We start from the raw sequence: 19,679 nt of genomic DNA, 5'->3' as shown, positions 1-19,679 counted from the left end.
AACATTCATATTTCCTAAGTGCTAAGACATCACCTGGAACCCTTTCTTCACATTCTAGGTACCAAGTTAGTTCCCCCCCCCCCCCCCCCCCACCCCCCACACTTCTGGAATCACTTTTGGAGAGATTTTCTATCCTGTCACCCAGATTACACCTTCCTTAAGAGAGATTACAAAGTTGCCTTAAAAAAGGTAGTATCTTGGGCTGGAAAGGTGACTCAGTGGTAGATTGCTTGCCTCGCTATGCATGAGGCCCTGGGTTCGATTCCTCAGCACCACATAAGCAGAAAAAGCCGGAAGAGGTGTTATGGCACAAGTGGTACAGTGCTTGCCGTAAGCTGAAGAGCTGAGGGACAGTACCCAGGCCCAGAGTTTAAGCAGACTCCCCACTTCCCCACCCCCCCAAAAGAAGGCAGGTGCTGGAATTTTGCTATTCAGTGTATACTGTGCTGGAAAACGACCTGTGTAACTGGTGGGCTGCGACAGGAGTGGGAAAGTGAAGAAAGGGGGATAGCCTTGTCCAAAACAAAAATGTACTCATTACCTGACTTCTGAAATGGCAATCCCTCTGTACAACACCCAAGTAAGAGCAAATTATATTAAGAAAAAAGGTAGTATCTTACCTATACTGGATGTTTCATGGGGAAAAAATATGGGTCCCAAATATATAGAGCTTTTACCTAATTCCTACAAGTTTTTACTTTAAACTCCTCTCCGAATGTAATTCTCATGCTCACATCTACGTAATTTTGAAAAGACTCCTGTTCCTACCCTCTTCAAAGAATTGTCATCATTGTCTGAGCGTGTAACACATCTAGCTCATGAATTATGCAAGCAACAATTTCTCCCACTATCTCTCAAAAATTTTTAAGGTATATATATATATATACATATATATATATACATATATGTATATATACTCACTCATTATATACATATACACTATATATGCTATATACACATAGCATATATACTCACTGTATATACTACACTATATATATATATATATATACACACACACACACACACACACACACACACATATACACTACATTCTCACTAAATATACTCACTATAAGTACTCACTATATTACATTGGTATATAGTTTATGGGATAATTTTACATCTCTTAAAACTTAATTCTCGGGGCTGGGAAGATGGCTCAGTGGTAGAGCGCTTGCCTTGCATGCCTGAGGCCCTGGGTTCGATTCCTCAGCACCACATAAGCAAAAAGAAAAAAGCCGGAGTGGCGCTGTGGCTCAAGTGGTAGAGCGCTAGCCTTGAGCTGAAGAGCTGAGGGACAGCGCCCAGGCCCAGAGTTCAGGCTCCACGTCCGGACCAAAAAAAAAAACAAAAAAAACAAAAACTTAATTCTCTTAAGTTGTCAGAAGAAAGGCAGAGATTTTGTGTTTGTCATCTAACAGACAACTGAGCACCTAATTAGCACTCAGTTAAATGTCTTTAATGATATTAAGTTTAAACACAACCTTCTGTTATTAATTTTTATACTATTTAACCTGAATTTCACCATTATTAGTCATTTCTTTTTCTTTTCTCTCCCTCCTTTTTTTTTTTTTTTTTTCCAGTTGTGGGGCCTGAACTCAGTTTTCTTGTGCCTGGCAGTCATCACATGAACGGCTCCTTCTGTCCAGCATTTTGCTGGCTAATTGGAGATGGAGTCACACAAACTTCTTCTGCTTCTACTGGGCTTTTAACTAACTCAGATTTCAGGCATGAGCCACCAGCACCCCGGCCAAGTAAATTTTTGCACTGAAAGAAATTCTGTGCATGTTAGAATGAGTTAGGAAACAGATACTGAGATCAAAAACAAGAATACGCAGACCATTTTGTATTCAACTTCATGCTCACCACATTAAATTAAATAACATTTAAAAGATTTCACTGTTAACAAAATCCAAAGCTGCCTTTTGACAGTAAAAAAATGGTATTTCAGTTTTGTACCAACTTATAGAATATATAATTTTATAGTTGTAAATACTTTAGAAATAACCCAGTTCAATTTTCTTGAATTTCAGTAGAAAAGAGATCAAACAAAATTAAGTGATTTGGTCATAATTATACGCCCTGGTGAACAATGTATGTTAAATACATTGTCAGACAAAGGGAATGTATTTATCAACACACAGACTTTTGATTAATACAATGCCTTATCAACAGGTAGGCTTTAAATTATATAATGCCAGTAATGTAAAATTATTCTCCAGGTTTCTTGCCTGTCTGGTATATGGACTATCTGGAAATAAAACACCTAGACAATAACACACACACAAATTTTCACTAATTCCTCAACCACACCAAGTTGATTTTATTTAATTTTTATTTTCAATACTAGAGTTAAACTTTTGAAGTCCTACACATGCTAGGCAGTTGTTCTAGCCACACCTCCAGCCCCATACAAAGTTATTTAATGACACTAATATTGCAAATATTCTACAAGTAAGCCACAATTAACTACAAAAATATGCAAAAAAAAAATAGCTGAGCACGGCCGCATATACCAATAACAACTACTTGGAAGATTGAGGTAGGAGGATTACAAGTTCAAGATAAGCCTAGGATACACAACATCCTCAAACAAAGAAACAAAAATCAAAAAATATATATACCTGAATGTTTTCTGAGGACTCTTGCCAATTCTTCAATAGTTCTCACACAGTCCAACCCCTACAATAAAGATGGCACAAACTACTGAATCAAAGTTAGAATATGGGTTCCTAAACTGTTCTAAATTTACATTACACTCACAAATAATAAAATTTAAAGTTCTGAAATAAAATTTTAAATTAATATTTTAAAATTTAAAATCATGTACTCTATATATACAATATACATGCATATGACATTGAAAATACTGAAAATTGGAAAAATTCTGTAAATATATAATTTCCATATGTGTGTGTGTGTGTGTGTGTGTGTGTGTGTGTGTGTGTGTTTTCTCTTTCAGAAGAATATCAGAGGCAGTTTTCACAGGAAATATCTGAAGGTTATGAAAACTGCCAAATATTCTATAAACTCATCATTTTTGGAAGTATAACAACAAACAGCCCACAAATGAAGAATTTCCAGAATGGTCTGTGAACTGTGGATGAAGATCATCGTTCTTTTGCTATGTATGTGCAGAAGATATGTGGAATGGTGGGGGGGAGGCTCGGTGCCCCATTTTATTCATTAACAGTTGATGTCTTTCTTGCTGAATATAGTATTTCACCATAGGCCTAGCTGGAATTATAATGAACAAATAAAACCATATAGCAACTATAAATAATGTCTTAAATAAATCATATGTAGAATAAAAACCCTTTTTTCTCTATATATATTTTCATTGTAAAAATACTGTAGAGAGGGGTTACAGTTACATGAGTAATGAGTACATTTCCTATTGAGCATTGTTACCTCTTCCTTTGTTAAAAACCCTTTTGATGGTTATACACATCACAGAACACACTTTAATTTTTTCTTAGGAATTCCCTAAAAAAAAATCTATAACCACATGAAAAAAGTTCATAAAAATACATAAGCAAGGTTTTATCTACCATAGAAAACAACGGTAAATTCTCAGTAGGATTCACATTATTCACCAAATTCTGGGTAGATCACTTTTGGATATTTTCCAAATCAGAAATGCAGACTCAAAACTAAAGCATAGGCCAGGCATTGGTAGTTCATGCCTGTAATCCTAGCTACTTAGGAGGCAGAGAGCTGAGGAACGTGGTTCAAAGCCAGTCCAGGCAGGAAAGTCCGTGAGACACTTATCTCCAATTAACCACTAGAAAACCAGAAGTGGTGCTGTGGCTCATGTGGTAGAGCACTGGACTTGAGCTGAAGAGCTGAGGGATAGTGCCCAGACTCAGAGTTCAAGCCCCATGAAGGAAAACAACAACAGCAAAACTAAAACATAAAAGGCTCTTGAAATCTATAGCAGCAGCACTCGTTTTGATATACAGCATTTGGACTACTGCTGAAAATACTAAAAGAGAGCTGGGATGTAGCTCAGGAGTACACAAAAATAGAAAGAAAAAAAAAAGAGGTGGGAGGAAACCAAGGGGGGTAGGTAGGATTCAGCACTTCTCAAGGTTACCTGTATACGGACTTTATGCTTTATAATGCCTTCATACATATTAGAACCTGACAGAATTGTTCCTTTTTGTGGGTCATTGACTTCTGTTACAACTACTATAGCTTGCAGTCATAGAGGGACAAGAACCATATACAATACATAAAGGAAAGAGCATGACTGTTCTAATAAAGCAGTATTTACAAAACCAGACTGTGCCAAGAACCATGGTTTGCTCTTGCTATCCACAACCCAAGTTAATACGCACAAAAATCTGAAGCAAGAGGATCAGAAAATATCTTTATTTTATATTGATGATGTGAAGTTTGTCTCAAATTCAGTTTTTTTTATGTTTACTTTCTATTTTATATTTATTTATTTTTTTTGTCTGGGTCTGGGCCCTATCCCTCAGCTCTTTAGCTCAAAGTGAGTGCTTTACCCCTTGAGTCACAGCGACACTTCCTATTTTCTGAGTGGTTTATTGAAGATGAAAGTCTTATGGTATTTCCTGCCCAGGCTGGCTTTGAATTGCGATCCTCAGATCTCAGCCTCCTGAGAAGATAGGATTACAGGCATGAGCTACCATGCCTGGCTTTCTACTTTTAAGGGTTTTTTTTTTTTTGCTTTGTTTTGTCAGTAGTGGAGCTTGAACTCTGGGCCTGGGCTTTGTCCCTCAGCTCTTCAGCTCAAGGCGAGCACTCTACCACTTGAGCCAAAGCGCCATTTCTGGTTTTCTGGTGGTTTATTGGAGATCCGAGTCTCTTTCCTGCCTGGGCTGACTTTGAATCATGATCCTCAGATCTCAGCCTCCTGAGTAGCTAGGATTTCAGGCATGAGCCACCAGTGCCCGGCTTTCTAAGTTTTTTAATGTACCCAAGTATGTCAGGCTCTTGATTAAATGGAAAATAGCAAGCAGTGTGGGCCAAATCACAGTAACACAGCAAATGAAAGTTTTATATGGTTACTGTACCTCAGCAGTTTCATGTCCATTAATTGTCATACAGACATCAAGGTCACTCTGTTTGAAACCAAATCCATTTTTAGAGGAGCCAAACAAACTCAGTTTAGTTCCTGTTGTAGATATAAAGTATTAATTATATTGAAATAACACAATAATGACTCAAAAGTAACCAGTTATAAACTATCTGGTCTGATAGTTGAGTTTTCTCACTAGGTAACCATTGATTCTAGATTATGTATTTTTCTCTCAAAGTTTATATTCAAATACAAGCTAAATATGACATTAAACACTACCAGTTCCACTTTATTCTAAAATTCAAGATATTTCAAGAAATATTTGGGTCTCAATGTTTAGTAATTTAAGATTGTGGTTTTCTAAATGAATATATAGCTTAAATATTAGGAATTTTAACAATCATTCAAAATGAAATTCACCTGTGGTATCTGTTGTGCTCAACGTCCTAGCATGTTAACGTGTTTTCTTAAACAGCGATTTGATAGATCAAAGTTTATTCTTGGTAGCATCACAAAACAAAGTTTTGATCCGATAATCATCTTAAGGTTGTTACTGTCAAAATTAATGTTCTTCTAATACATATAATAATGGGCCAGACACCAGTGGCTCACACCTATAATTGTACTCAATAGGCTGAAATCTGGGATTGTCACTGAGCTAGCCACGAGACTCATATTTCTAAGTAACCAGCAAAAAGCCATACTGCAGGCTAGTGATTTAAGTAGCAGTATACCAGCAGCTCTGAGTGAAAAAGCTGAGAAAAAACGACTTTGAATTTAAGGCCCATTAGCAGCACAATGAATAAACTAGTTATTTTTTTAAAGCTACTTACCTGGAAAATCCTGCTTTATGAAACTTTCTAAATTTTGCCGAATATGCTCACGAGCCTGATCTTCTAAAACAGTTGGAGAAAAATCCTCTGTTTAAGATAGACAAGTTGAAGAAAAGGAAAAAAAAGCCAAACTATTATTTGTTTGAAAAAGATGAAAAATGCTTTTTAAAAAATAAAACTTACAATCTCCAAAATGAATAAAAAAATCTTCAGAAATATGTTAAAATGACAACTTACAGAATGGGAGGTCTCTGTTAGCTATATATCTAATAGGAGTCTACTATAACTAAAATATACAAGGAGCTCAAAAAACTAAACCCCCAAAGAATCAATAAACTAATTACTAAATGGGCAAGTACTAAACAGACACTTCAGAAGCAGAAGTAAAAATGGCCAATAAATAAAATACATAAAGAAATGGTCAACATCTCTGGACATAAAGGAAATGCAAATCATAACAACGACATTCCATCTCATTCCAGTAAGAATGTCCATCATCAAGAATACAAATAACAAATGTGAGGATGTAAGAAGAAAAACAACCTTATTATGCTATTGGTGGGAATGTAAACTAGGAAAACCACTAAGGAAGGCAATATAGAGATTCCTCAAAAAACAAAAAATAGAATGATCCAGTGATACCACTCCTGACTTTTATCTAAAAGATTGCCAAGTCAGACTATAATAGACACCTGCATACCTATGTTCACCACTGCACTATTCACTATAGCCAAGTTATAGAAACAGACCAGATGCCCTACAATTGAACAATAAATAGATCAAGAAAATGAACTCTAGGAGATGGAAACAAGAAGTTTTTTTCTTTGTTATCTTTTTATCTTGTTTGTTTATGTATCTGTCTTTGGGAGGGAAAGGGGAGACACAAAAATGGAGGAAAAAAAGGGTTATTAACAAAGGCAGCAGTGGTATTCACTAGACACTATGTTGAAAATGAACTATACAATTTGTAGGTGGGAATAGGAAGGGAAAATTGGGAGAGAAAAATAAGAGCCAACATTGTCCAAAAAGAAACATACTCTTTTTTTTTTGGGTCCGGTCGTGGGGCCTGAACTCTGGGCGTGGGCACTGTCCCTCAGCTCTTCAGCTCAAGGCTTGCGTTCTACCACTTGAGCCACAGCACCACTTCTGGCTTTTTTTTCTTTTTGCTCATGTATGCAAGGCAAGTGCTCTACCACTGAACCACCTTCCCAGCCTCAAGAAACATACTCTTTACCTGACTTATGAAACTATAACTTCTCTGTACATTATCTTTCTAATAACAATTTAAAAAAAGATTAAGAAATATAGATATATACAATGGTATTATTCATTCATCAGGAAGAATAATACAATGTCATTGCAGGAAAATAGATGAACTGGGAAAAATTATGCTTAGTAAAGTCAGGCTCAGAGAGATAAAGGGCACATTTTTTTTTTTCATATATAAAACTATATATAGGTCTGTAACACATATCCACCAACAAATTGATAAAAGTATGATATACACAATAGAAGATTCCAATAGTGTAATTCCTTTGTACAATTAACATATGGTGCTTATATGTAAATATCTATGATCAAACTGACTAAAGTATAGTATACAACAGGGCAGATTTTAATAGTATAACTTATTTGAACAACTAACAATTTAACAAAATGGATACTACTAAGCAGAAACATGTATTGTTTGAGGGACATGGGAGTTAGAGAAGGAAGATGGACAAATGGGAGAGAGGAATGGTGGCAAATACAGTAATAATATTTAACGATATATGTGAAAATGGACTAAGATACTTGAGAGGATGTATTGGTGAAGATTGATGGAAGGAATGACTCAAACCAAGATGCACTATACACATAAACCAATATGTTGAACTGAAACCTCTTTATAGAATTACTTAAAAGTGTAACACAGTATGTTCACAAATAAAAAAAAAAAAGTAACAAAGAAGTTCTTAATATTTTTAAAACAAAAAGTTTTGGGCCTTCTTAGCAGAGATCATTAGCAATATAAAATAAATACTGACTTAAAAAAAATTTTATCACTGGGCATTGGTAGCTCATGCCTGTAATCCTAGCTGTGGGGCACATGGGCAGCAAAGATGGCACTGAGAGGAAGTTGAGTGGGCAATTAAAATCTGATTGGATAAAGCTTAGGCTCATGATAGGTTGACAGTGATTGGTTGGTTCCTTTTCCTGCCCTTTTATGCTGCCCGGTTTTTCACTTTAAAAGGTGCATGCTGTGTGGTAATAAAGGAGTTCTTGCTTGACTTGACTCCCTGCTGCGTCGGATTGTCTCCAGGGATAAGGGAGCTGGGAAAGGGCAAGCCATGCACTTACCTTTCCTCGACCCCGTCAGTCTTCCACAGGATAGACAAAGACCCAACACCTAGCTACTCAGGAGAGATCTAACGATCATGGTTCAAAGCCAGCCCTGGCAGGAAAGTCCCTGAGACTCCTATCTCTAATTAACCACCAGAAAACTGGGAGTGGTGCTGTGGCTCAAGTGGTAGAGTGCTCACCTTGAGCTGAAGAGCTCAGGGAAAGTACCCAGGACTAGAGTTCAAACCCCACGCCTCTTTCCTTCTGCCCCCAAATACTATCAAGAACTTCAATTGGAATGGAAACTAATCATTAAGTCAACACTTCGGCGCATACAAGCACTGATAAATCACAGCACAGTGATACTGAAATTTCCATAACCCAATCTCACTAATAGGTAGATTATCCAAACAAAACATCAAGAAGAAAATCTCAAAAATAAATGTCACTGTAGGGCAAATATATTTTTAAGAGACACCTGCAGTTTCTCCCCTAGCAGTTCCACAACACACATTCTTCTCAGCAGCACAAGAAACTTTCTCCAAAATAGACGGTCGTGGCACATAAAACAAATCTTAGTGAATAGATCTCAAGGGAGATTTACTTCCAATAAGAGAAGCGAGGAGTATGAGTTACTTCCTATTAGCCTGGGAATACTGCTTGTGCTACTAAATGTATCTAGAAAAACATTTCAAGGAATACAAGGTAGAAAATGGGAGACGTAAGAGGAACTGGGATGCTGCTCAGTGGTAGATCACACTGAATGTGTATAAGGCCCTTAGTTTGATTCCCAATACTAGAGTAAACATTAAAAGAAAGAGTAGGGGATGGCTCTAGTTCAGTGCTTGACTAGCAACTATGAGGTGCTGAGTTCAAATCCAATATGGCCAAGAAATAGAGTGGGGGGGGGTTATTTTCTTAAAAGATACTCTCTTCTTTCCTCCCTTTCTTTAATATGTATTGTGTCTCAACTAGGACAAACAAGACAAAGAATACAACGAGATACATTGGAGAATTAATAAATGTCTAGAGTATTAACACAACACCTATTCTCTGAAGACTTCAAATAAATAATTTACTCAAATAAAAAACTTACTGTAGGGCTGGGAAGATGGCTCAGTGGTAGAGCGCTTGCCTTGCATGCATGAGGCCCTGGATTCGATTCCTCAGCACCACATAAGCAAAAAGAAAAAAGCCAGAAGTGGTGCTGTGGCTCAAGTGGTAGAGCACTAGCCTTGAGTTGAATTGCTGAGGGACAGCGCCCAGGCCCAGAGTTTAGGCCCCACGACCGGACCCAAAAACAAAAACAAAAACAAAAACCAAAAAAAACTTACTGTAACACTGAATGCAAACTTGATCCAAGATATTTGAAAACTTGGGTGTTAGTGGTGGCAAGGGTTCCAGCTGGATTCTTTTGAAGTCTTCTGGACAGTCCTTTTTTAGATGACCTTCTCGTTTGCATAAGCTGCAAACGACTGTAGGAGACTAAGAATACAGCAAAGCAAAACAAGATGGTAAATTAAACAGCATATTTATGGGGGATATGTAATCTATTTTTTTTTTTTCTGGTCATGTGCTTTGAACTCAGGGCCTGGTACTCTCCCTGAGTCTCTCTATGCTCAAGGCTAGAGCTCTAGCACTTGAGCCACAGCGTCACTTCCTGTAATCTATTTTTTAAGACACATTTTGAAAAGAAATGAAATGTAATGTGCAACCATTCCAAATGATTCGAGATGGGGATATACTTATGATATCCTCAAGAGAAAAGGATAGTTACTGTCACTATTCCCTTCCTCCTATGCAGATTTCCATGAGTATTAAAAGGGGGAGGGGTGATCATATTAGGAAAAAATTCAGATTAGTTAGAAATAGAAAAAACAGGAAAAAGCCTATTCTAGTATAAGTTGATATTATAGTCATTAAAATTATTATTTTTTTGTTGGTCGTGGGGCTTGAACTCTGGGCCTGGGCGCTGACCCTTAGCTCTGCAGCAAAAGGCGAGCACTCTACTACTTGAACCACAGTATCACTTCCGGTTTTCTGGTGATTAATTGGAGATCAGAGTCTCATGGACTTTTCCTGCCCGGGCTGGCTTTGAACCATGATCCTCAGATCTCAGCCTCCTGAGTAGTTAGGATTACAGGCATGAGCCACTGGCACCCAGGCCATTAAAATGTCTCCTCCTAGTGGCAATGGTTACCTTGCCTTTGGTGAAGATAAGTTTACTAAATTCATAGAAGAAATCAGACAGATCCACAGATGAACTTTCCTCACATATATTTTCTTCTCTGAGACTTATGTTATTAAGCTCTATGAGTAGAGTTCCATCTACATGCTTTCCACAGTCTTTTAAATCTTCATATTTAGAAGGATCAAGTAATTCATCATCCTCTTCAGATAAAGCATCCTCATCTCCTGATCCAGTATAGGTGTTGTCTAGCTCATCTTCATTGCCAATGCCATCACCTTCTTCTTTTGGGTTAATGATGAGTCTAGGTTCCTCTGACTCCTCCTCTTCCTCTTCTTCATTAAAGTGAATGATTTCTGATGCCTGGCCTTGGACTGAAGGGTCAAAGTGGTTTATAAAGTCTTCTCGATCATTGGTACTTTTTATATGCTTTCTATCAAAATCAGCATTGTCATCTAAAGGAAACAATCCACCCCCTTCTTCAGTTTTAAGATTTTCAATGTCTTCTAAATCCCAATCTGTCTCACAATTATGTGTGCTATTGCAAGCTAAAAGATCTCCATGCTTGTTACTGCATAAATTTTGATCATTGGTAGTCAACAGATGTTTGCCTGTCCTTCTGATTTTCTTTCTTTCATTTTTACTTCCTGTTTTTTGATGGTGTTTTGTGACTTTCTCATTATTGACATCTGTCTGCTTAAGGCCTGAGTTTTCCAAGTGGACACTGAACTGTACATTTTCTTTGTTATTCACTGGTGGGCTTTTAAAGTTTTCAGTAGTCTCTTTTAGAGTAAGTGGCTGTGCCTTACAAGTGTTTGAAGTTGAAATGGTAGTAGCACCAGGACCTTGAGCCAAATCTGAGTTTTTGAGCTTATCATCTTTCGCTTGGATATCTGGATCATGATTTGTTGTTTCTGTAGAATGTTCTGAAATGCATGTATTAGGGCTTAGAGGCTTTGGAAGGCTGGATTTTGTAACTTTGTGTGGAAGAGCAAAATATTTATATGTTGTCCTTAAACAATGAAGTATATATTGAAACACAGGTTGATTATTTAGAGTTCTTGCCACATTTCTTTTAACAGAGTAGGGATCTGTAATGAGAAAGATTCACCACATCATATATATGTACTTCATGCTTTATACCTTAATCTATTAATAGTACAAAAGCAGACAACAAATAAACAACAGTAAAATTTAACACACATCTTATGCTTTTAAAAATGAGGATGATGGGCAGGGAACAAGAAGATTCAGTTTAGGACCAAAACCACCAATGCTTTCTTAACATAGGCTCTATGAAGAGAACCCATACTGTTTATTACCAGGACCCCTTCCATATTTCGCTCTATAACTGAGGAGGTGGGAATAACTTCATGAATGTGGCTCTCACACCTTGGGGAAATCAGGTCTTTCTGACAGGCTTCCTGCTGAGTGCTCTGCTCCCCACTCAGCCAGGCCTGCGGTGTCACGCTTACCTCCACTCTTCTGACCTGGAAAGCCCCATCACTGAATTGCTTGGCCTGAGTTTCAGGGGTGAGAGGGAGACACCGGGAGGAGACACCACTTCTCTCAATCTTTTTTCCTCCCCTAGAACTCCAGCAGGTTAGGCAATTGGCCAGAAGAGCTGAGCCAGAGAAACTGCAGGGGAGGGTTTAAAAACGTGAGATCCCCATGACTGCATAAGGAATTGATGCAAAATGCAAAAAAAACCAAAACCAAAACCAAAACCAAAAAACCCTCTCTAGTGCAACATAAAGCTTGAAAAAAAATCAAGCAAAAAAAAAATTCTTTTTTTCATTTAGGAGGTCCTTTGAAATATCAAAAGGAAGAAAAGTAAGGTTTCTAGAGGTATTTCAAACATCTGAATTTGCAAGGCTGAGAAGAACTACAGTCCACTTATTGACATTTATAGTATAGTGGTTTCAGTTAAACAGACGTCACTAAAGGGAGTGGTTATGAGTAAGTTACTTCCAATTTCAAAGACAACTATCTGATCCCTCTACTGAAAAGTAATCCAACTAAGAAAATCATTTTTTCATGACAAAAGTTATTTTCATTATCTTTGCAAAACTAAACAGCAACAGCAACCTATAGAATGATGAATTTAGAAATACAAAAGTGAGGACAGTAAAGAGGAAAGGAACACTCACAAACAGCTGAGGAAAAGGCTTTTTAACTTGCTAAGAAATTTACAAAGGACTCAGCTAATCATTATTCCAGCTGCATAATAATTATTTCATTGTGGAACTTAAAAAACAAGAGTGAACATTCTGGTCTCTTGGAATGACCCAATGTAACACAAAGAAGATTGTAATATTTAATTCACCTTTAAAATAGGTCTATCTTAGGAACTGAAAAGAGACTGAAATGAAAAGCATGCTGTCAGACTGGCACCTCTTAAAAAGTGAAGGGGGTGGATTAAACAGCTTGAGATACCTTCAATAGCAATTCTTTTTTTGGGCCAATCCTTTGATTCCCGAGATATAGATTCTTTGACACGAATACTTATTACTAAATCAGCCAAATTAAATTCTAAAGCATAGAACCGCAGCAATTCCACCCAGAGCTGCCCAACTGGCACTGAAGGCTGATGTTTTGTATCAAACATTAATGGCACCTATAAACAGCAAAGAGAAACACGAGTTATTTCAAATGCTGGCTCAACCTAAAAAAAATGAAAGATCATTCAAACAAAAATTTAAAAAACTTAGCAAAGACATAAATTTGACAATCAATCCTGATAAATCAAATGCTATATTCTATTTTGCTTGCAGTTAAATAATATCACTTCAATTACAGTCTTTGCTAAAATCTAGACATTATCACAGGAACTGGAAGATCCATTTTACCTAACCAGAGAGCATATTTGGTTTTGAAGTCATAGTAACAGGTAGAGCAGCCCCTGCATAGGTTGCTAATGTGCTCAGCATGGACCTCTTTCTGTTACTGCTGCTAAAGCACAACGTTACAGGTGCAGATAGAAATCCAGAAAAGGACAGTAGCTAAAGGCATAGAGAAAAGGGAGAAAAATTCTTCTCATAGCCCAGATAGCCTATATCACCACACTAAATCTGTTAGTGGTCACTAGTTTTAAAGTAAAAAACAAAACAAAACAAAAAACTGTTTTTACAGTCACAGACTTTTGACAAATTTAAGCACACTTGGTATATTGAAAAGCACTCAAATTCCAATAGAAATTCTGCCACTCCAGAGCTCTTAATTGCTCTGCAACTCAGCACATTCATGGATAGTGCATCACAGTGGCTTTTGAATTGGGATAAGCTTAGTTTTGAAACCCAAACTCTACCAAGTTCTAGCTGTGTATGATCTTCATCAAGGTCTATAACCTGTCTAAGACTTAGCTTCCTCATCTGACAGACGGGGATAATAGTACCCACCTCATAGGGTTGTTGGGAGGACTGAGTGAGATAGTATCTGTAAAGTGCTTAGCACAGTGCCTGGCACACAATGTTCAAAAAATGGTCGCTATCATTATCTGCAGAGTAGGGATGATACCACCTATAACACAGGATAGTTATGAGGATTAAATGAGAAACAAGGGAAAGCATCTGGCAGACGTGGTTGCTCTCTGTACTTTTTCAGTTAGTTTTTTTTTTAAGTAAAAGAAATTCAAAATATCATTGAAACACAAGGTCACAACTATAAGATGCTCTTAGAGGTAATCTAGTTCAACTCCCATATGTTACAAGAGAAGAAACTAAAGCCCCAAGAGTTTTTGTGGCTTGTCAGTAGATTGTACTGCTTGCTGGTGGAAGAATAAAATCTGATTCCAGCCAGTGCTTTGTTATGACACATGCAACTTTTACAATGTCTAAAACTCACATAATTTCAGTAGTGGCAACATAATGAAATCTCTCCAAATAGCATTAAAAGAAAACATTAAATGGACCTTTTCTTCACATTATTCCTATAATTTGTACTGAAAGAAAGTTTAAGACAAATTTGTCTCCAATCATACTTTCTCACATCACATTTCAAATAAGTGGTATAGTATTTCATTAATTAGTAAATCTCAATTAGAATTCTTCTGTCAATTCAGAAGTGATGAAAATGGAAGTTGTCTAGGTCCCAAACAGTACAGTTGAGGACATAAAGAAAACCTCCAGGAATTAGATCTTTATTAAATTTCATCTCTTTATACACAGCCCTTTTCAGCTTTACAGAAGATATTTTTAAGCATCTCACTGAAATGACTTGAAAATACTAGAACATGGAACTTTATATAAAAGACATTTTAAATGTGTAAACGACCAGCACTCAACTACTAGCACTCAAACTGGCTTTTAAAAGTAGAGAACATTTCCTTTTTGAATAAATTAAGAACAGAAGCTAACATTTACTGAGTGCTCATTGAGTGCTTGGCACTGAGTTAAACATTCTATAAATCAATGACCTATGAGGGAGTACCAATATTATCCCCATTTGTAGGGAGGAAACTGGGACCCATAAAAATTAAGTAACTTGCCCAAGGACACACAGCTAGGAAGTGGGAGAGCTGGGATAAAAATTCAGACAGTCTGGACTGGATCGTCAAATAGAAAACCTAAGTGGGGCTGTTATAATGGAAAACAAGATGATGTAGCACCTCTCCCTTCTTCCCCTAATACTTAAAGATTCTAGAAAATGCTACTGGAGCATCTATGATTTACCACTGTCTTTCATTTTAGGCATGAATAAACCGTGGACAAGTACATGACTTTGTCAAAGTAGAGCTATAATTAAAATAGTTGTCTCATAAGTGTTTTGTGGCAGTTGTTGATACTTTACTCCAAAGGGTTAAGAGAAGGTCATGAAGTTTTAGATCATTCACCAATGAGACAGTGTCTTAGAAGTAGTAGTAGTATAAAATTACATGGAACAAATTTTCGCTTGAAATTGCAATGGCAATTTATGTGCAAATAACTCTGCACTCCCAACAATATGGGAACAGTACATTTAATCATGTATTTGTTTACTGCTATTTTAATAATGTGGTTAACGTTCTATATACTTAAACCAAATAATACCATGTAAGGCCTAAGCTCTTTTCAGAATATATAAGGATTTATTTACCATTCAATTCTTAATAAGTTTCCATATGCAGAAGAAATCATATCAATAAATGGATTTAATTATCTAAATTTTTAAAAAACATTTTCTCACTACTTTTCTTTGGAAAGTACTAAATCAACTAGGGAATGGAATAGTAATGAAATAGCATGGAGGGTCTTCAAAAAATTAAACATTACTGTATGATCTAGCTACTGCTAGGTATGTGCCTAAAGAATCAAAGTGAACTTCCTATAGAGATAACATATCCATATTTATCACCTTATGCCATTCACAATAGCTAAATTATGGAATCACTACCCTAGGTACCCATAAAGGGATGAACTGATAAAGAAATACATGGTATCATATAAATACAATGGAGTTTAATTTAGCTATAAAGAATGAAATATTTTGCTGGCAGGAAAATGAACAGAACTGGTATCATCATGTTAAGTGAAATAAGTCAGTTTCATAAGGACAAATTTAGGGGAAGAGAAAAAACACCACAGTAAAAGGAGGGCTTGGGATATGACAGAAGAAGTAAAAAAAATAGTTAAAAGATAGTTAAACACTGAAGTAGGAAGACTAATCAACACATAAATTCCACATCTGACAAATGAAATAAAGCACCAACAGTATAATTAGAAATGAGAAAGCAGACCTGTCCCCTCTTAACTGGCATTTCTTTCGGTGTCTCTTCTTTTGCTGTGTTTATGTCCCCTGTAGCATTATCAGTATATTCCCAGACCACGAAGTCATTCTCAATGTCTTTAAGATTGAAATTGCCTAGTTTGTTTAATGAAAATCCTTCAATCTAGGAAAAATTGCATAAATGTTATTACAGGGTACATGCATTTTGTGGCAATTATAGCACATTAAAATCACTTGAAGGAATGAAAGGCTAATATATTCATAATGTATAAATTATGAATGCAAATAAATAAGACATCATTTATAGAATATCTGAGATAAATAAAGGATATTTTTGTAGAAAATAAGACTATATCTGGTTTAGAGCAGTTCTTTAAAGCTTCAGTTCCTATATTCAGTCCCCAAACACTTTTTTTTTTGTCAGTAATGGGGCTTGAACTCTGGGCCTGGGCACTGTCCCTGCGCTCTTCAGCTCAAGGTGAGTGCTTGAGCCACAGCGCCACTTCCCGTTTTCTAGTGGTTTATTAGAGATAAGAGTCTCATGGACTTTCCTGCCTGGGCTGGCTTTCAACCGTTACCTTCAGATCTCAGCCTCCCTCTGAGTAGCTAGGATTACAGGCATGAGCCACTGGCGCCTGGCCACACATGGTTTAACAGTCTAATTTTGGAATATTCTATCATTATTACCTCAAATACTTTCCTCTTTTTTTTTTTTTTCATATTTCAGCTACCCACTCATTACAACCTTGAGTAACTGCCCTACAATTCTTAGATATTTTCTTTTTTGCCATATACCTTTTTTCTCTTTCTATGAAATTCATGTAAATAGGCTTTATGCATTAATGTTTTATGTTCACTAAAACTTAGTAGTTTGTAGTTGTAGACTTCAGGAGGCTAAAAATTCTCTGATGTCCTTATTTTCAACTCACAGGTTGACTATGCCTTTAGTTAGAGACTACTTTTATAAGTTCTGGGACAGTTTACCATTGTGATTCTACTATATAGAAGCCTTGCTGATAGGATGTTTTTAGAAAAGGGAACACCTTTAGAGATTAGGTCTGTCCTTTAGAGAATCTGTGCTCTAAGACTATGACTCCTTGAAGTACTTCTTAGCTCTTCTCTGCCCATCTGGTCCCCTGCTTAGATGAGGAGGTTGGAGGGTACATGCATATTATTAATCCCCTAGGTGGATGGATTAAACCACAGGATTTAATAAGTATTTCCTGAGGGAAGGCTTTTATTAAAAGAATGCTCAAGACCTGTAGGATTTTTTTTTCTACATTTTGTCTCACCAAGCTAGAAGTTTTCTCCAATTCTTGACCTCAAAACATAGTAGAATTTCTAGAAGGAAGTTTCACAAAAGTTTAGGGGATTTCTGCCCTCCCCCCCATAAATTGTTTGTTTTTTTTTTTGTAAAAATTGATGTTTAAATTTTTTTCAAAACTTAACTAATGAAATTATATTTAGAATACTTTCACTATTTGCACATCATCTGTTATGTAACATATCTTTAATATATGCTAATAAAGGTAAGTAAATAAGTGAGTAAATGAAAATATTGTACATCATCTTCATAATGCAAGATGATGACAGTAACCATCTAATGAAGAAGATTCCTATCTCTTGACACTCAGGCAAAAGAATTATTCCATATGGTAAGCCCTGGTTAGGTCCCAATCAAAGAACAGCTGATTTTCAATAGGTATTTTTAATTTAACCATTGTATGACTTTTTCACAATTAAATAATAAATTTAACAATAATAATAATAAAAATAATAATAATATTTGAAGTGTGTTACACCTGAGAAAAAGTTATCTTCAAAATTTTCACAAGTGTTATTCTGGGAAGGCAAAAGTGGCCACCAGCTCAAACCTTCCTAACTTCACTCACTTCAGGGAGCAGACTACTGAATTGAAGTAGGTGTTAACTTTTCACCTTGTCAAACTATTCCTCCAGCAATCTGTCAACTACGTCTTTATATATTTCTACTCTTATAAGGCTCTACCCCGGTGGAAAGATTTAGGGCTTCTGATCTTTCAGCTACGGATTACTGTATTAGCCTGCTCCCTAGTTACTGAGGCAGCAGCTAGACCTTAAATGTCTGATGCATCTATAAAAAGTGTGGTTTTAGTTGATTTGGCTTTTTCTTGTGAGGGCAAGTGTGAAGACTTCCATGATCCTTCCACGTTACACTTAATCTGGTTCAGGAGGTAAGGGAAACGTGCTGGGCTTTTATACATTAATAATGGTCTAGTTCTTTGTACACTTTCTTTTATTTTACCTCCTATTAAGTTCAGGTAGCTCTCTCTAGGCCTATGAATAAAGAGGAATGATCTTCCTATCAGTTAGCTTCAGGGCAAATCAGATAAAAGTAACTATCAATCCTTGGTTCCAAGTTTTGACTCTCCACCAAAGTTTGTCTTGGTTTAGTCCCCAGAACATGATTTTATATTCTGTCTAACTTATTAGCTGATATTTGAGAAGAATCCCTTGGTTTGGAGTTTACATCTCTATAATGTAAGTGGATATTGAGACAATTTTGTTATTATTACTGTTGTTTGGTGGTATTTGGGTTTGAACTCAGTCAGTGTTAATGCTTCCTAGCCAAGCATTCTACCCCTTGAATATTTTTTTCCTACCTTATAGGAAAAGCTTTGTATGCATGATCTCATTTGAGCTTCAGAAAAACCTAGAGGCTTAGAGATCAACTAGCTCAAAGTCAAGTGGCAAACAAAACTTAGATGAACACTGCTCTAGGACTAATAAACTTTAAAGCTACTCATTTTTCTACCATTTGGCCAAAAGTATGAATAACTATTTGCTAGGGATTTGTTTATATAATACATAGATCTGCTAAATAACATCAACTAAAAAAAAAACTAGTAAAATACTATTGTTGGAGGTAAAAGGTTATGAAAAGACAGGGTTAAACTAAGTTAATATTCAAAACACACCAAATAAAAAAAGACCCACAACATGTTCTGACCAATTTAAATCATATCAGGTCTAATGCGATAACTTTACCTTCAGGCCTTTACATGCTAAATTAGTGCTCTCCCCTGAGTATTCACTGAGGCTCTCACATCCTGCTCAGGCTCATGTCTCAGCCATGATCTGACTTCTTTAGGCTTCTCTTAGTTGCTGGGACCACAGGAAGAAGCCACTATGTTCAGCTTCCCTCCACTGAAATAGAGTCTTACAGATGTTTCTGTGTGGGCTACCCTGGAAGAGCAATTCTCCTTCTTTTACTTCCCATATATATTTTGGTATGAGAGATATGAACCACTAATACCAGAAAATTTCTTTTGGAGACAAGGTCTCACTACATAGCCCAGACTTTGAACTTAAAATTCTCCTCCTACAGTGTCCTGTGTTTTAGGATTACAGGCATGCACCACCAAGTCAAGATTAGAATCTTCTAAAAGGAGGATAACATCCTTTTGACTTTTTGGATTGCTTGCTTTTAAATCTTTTTATTAGGCCTTTTTTGTGGGCCTTGAACTCAGGGCCTGGGCACTGTTCCTGAGCATTTTTGCTGAAGGCTAGGGCTTTACCACTTTGAGCCACAGCTCTACTTTGGGTGT

At 36.6% G+C, this 19,679-nt stretch overlaps 1 protein-coding gene across 4 annotated transcripts in view; it reads right to left on the bottom strand.

Moving 5' to 3' along the window:
* Window positions 1–19,679, bottom strand: part of Tut7 (terminal uridylyl transferase 7) — a 71,740-nt gene that overhangs the window by 28,698 nt on the left and 23,363 nt on the right. For all 4 annotated transcript variants that reach the window (XM_042687035.1, XM_042687038.1, XM_042687037.1 and 1 more), the window contains exons 11-17: window positions 16,104–16,256; window positions 12,827–13,007; window positions 10,403–11,481; window positions 9,537–9,687; window positions 5,881–5,967; window positions 5,043–5,143; window positions 2,625–2,682 (exon numbers count right to left, since the gene is read on the bottom strand). In XM_042687035.1, coding sequence (XP_042542969.1) covers window positions 2,625–2,682; window positions 5,043–5,143; window positions 5,881–5,967; window positions 9,537–9,687; window positions 10,403–11,481; window positions 12,827–13,007; window positions 16,104–16,256 — 1,810 coding nt within the window. The remainder of the gene's footprint in view (window positions 1–2,624; window positions 2,683–5,042; window positions 5,144–5,880; window positions 5,968–9,536; window positions 9,688–10,402; window positions 11,482–12,826; window positions 13,008–16,103; window positions 16,257–19,679) is intronic.

Source organism: Dipodomys spectabilis, unplaced genomic scaffold, assembly GCF_019054845.1.
Source record: "Dipodomys spectabilis isolate Male_0828 unplaced genomic scaffold, ASM1905484v1 ptg000098l, whole genome shotgun sequence".
NCBI lineage: Eukaryota > Metazoa > Chordata > Mammalia > Rodentia > Heteromyidae > Dipodomys > Dipodomys spectabilis.
This window is presented reverse-complemented; position numbering and strand designations above follow the sequence as displayed.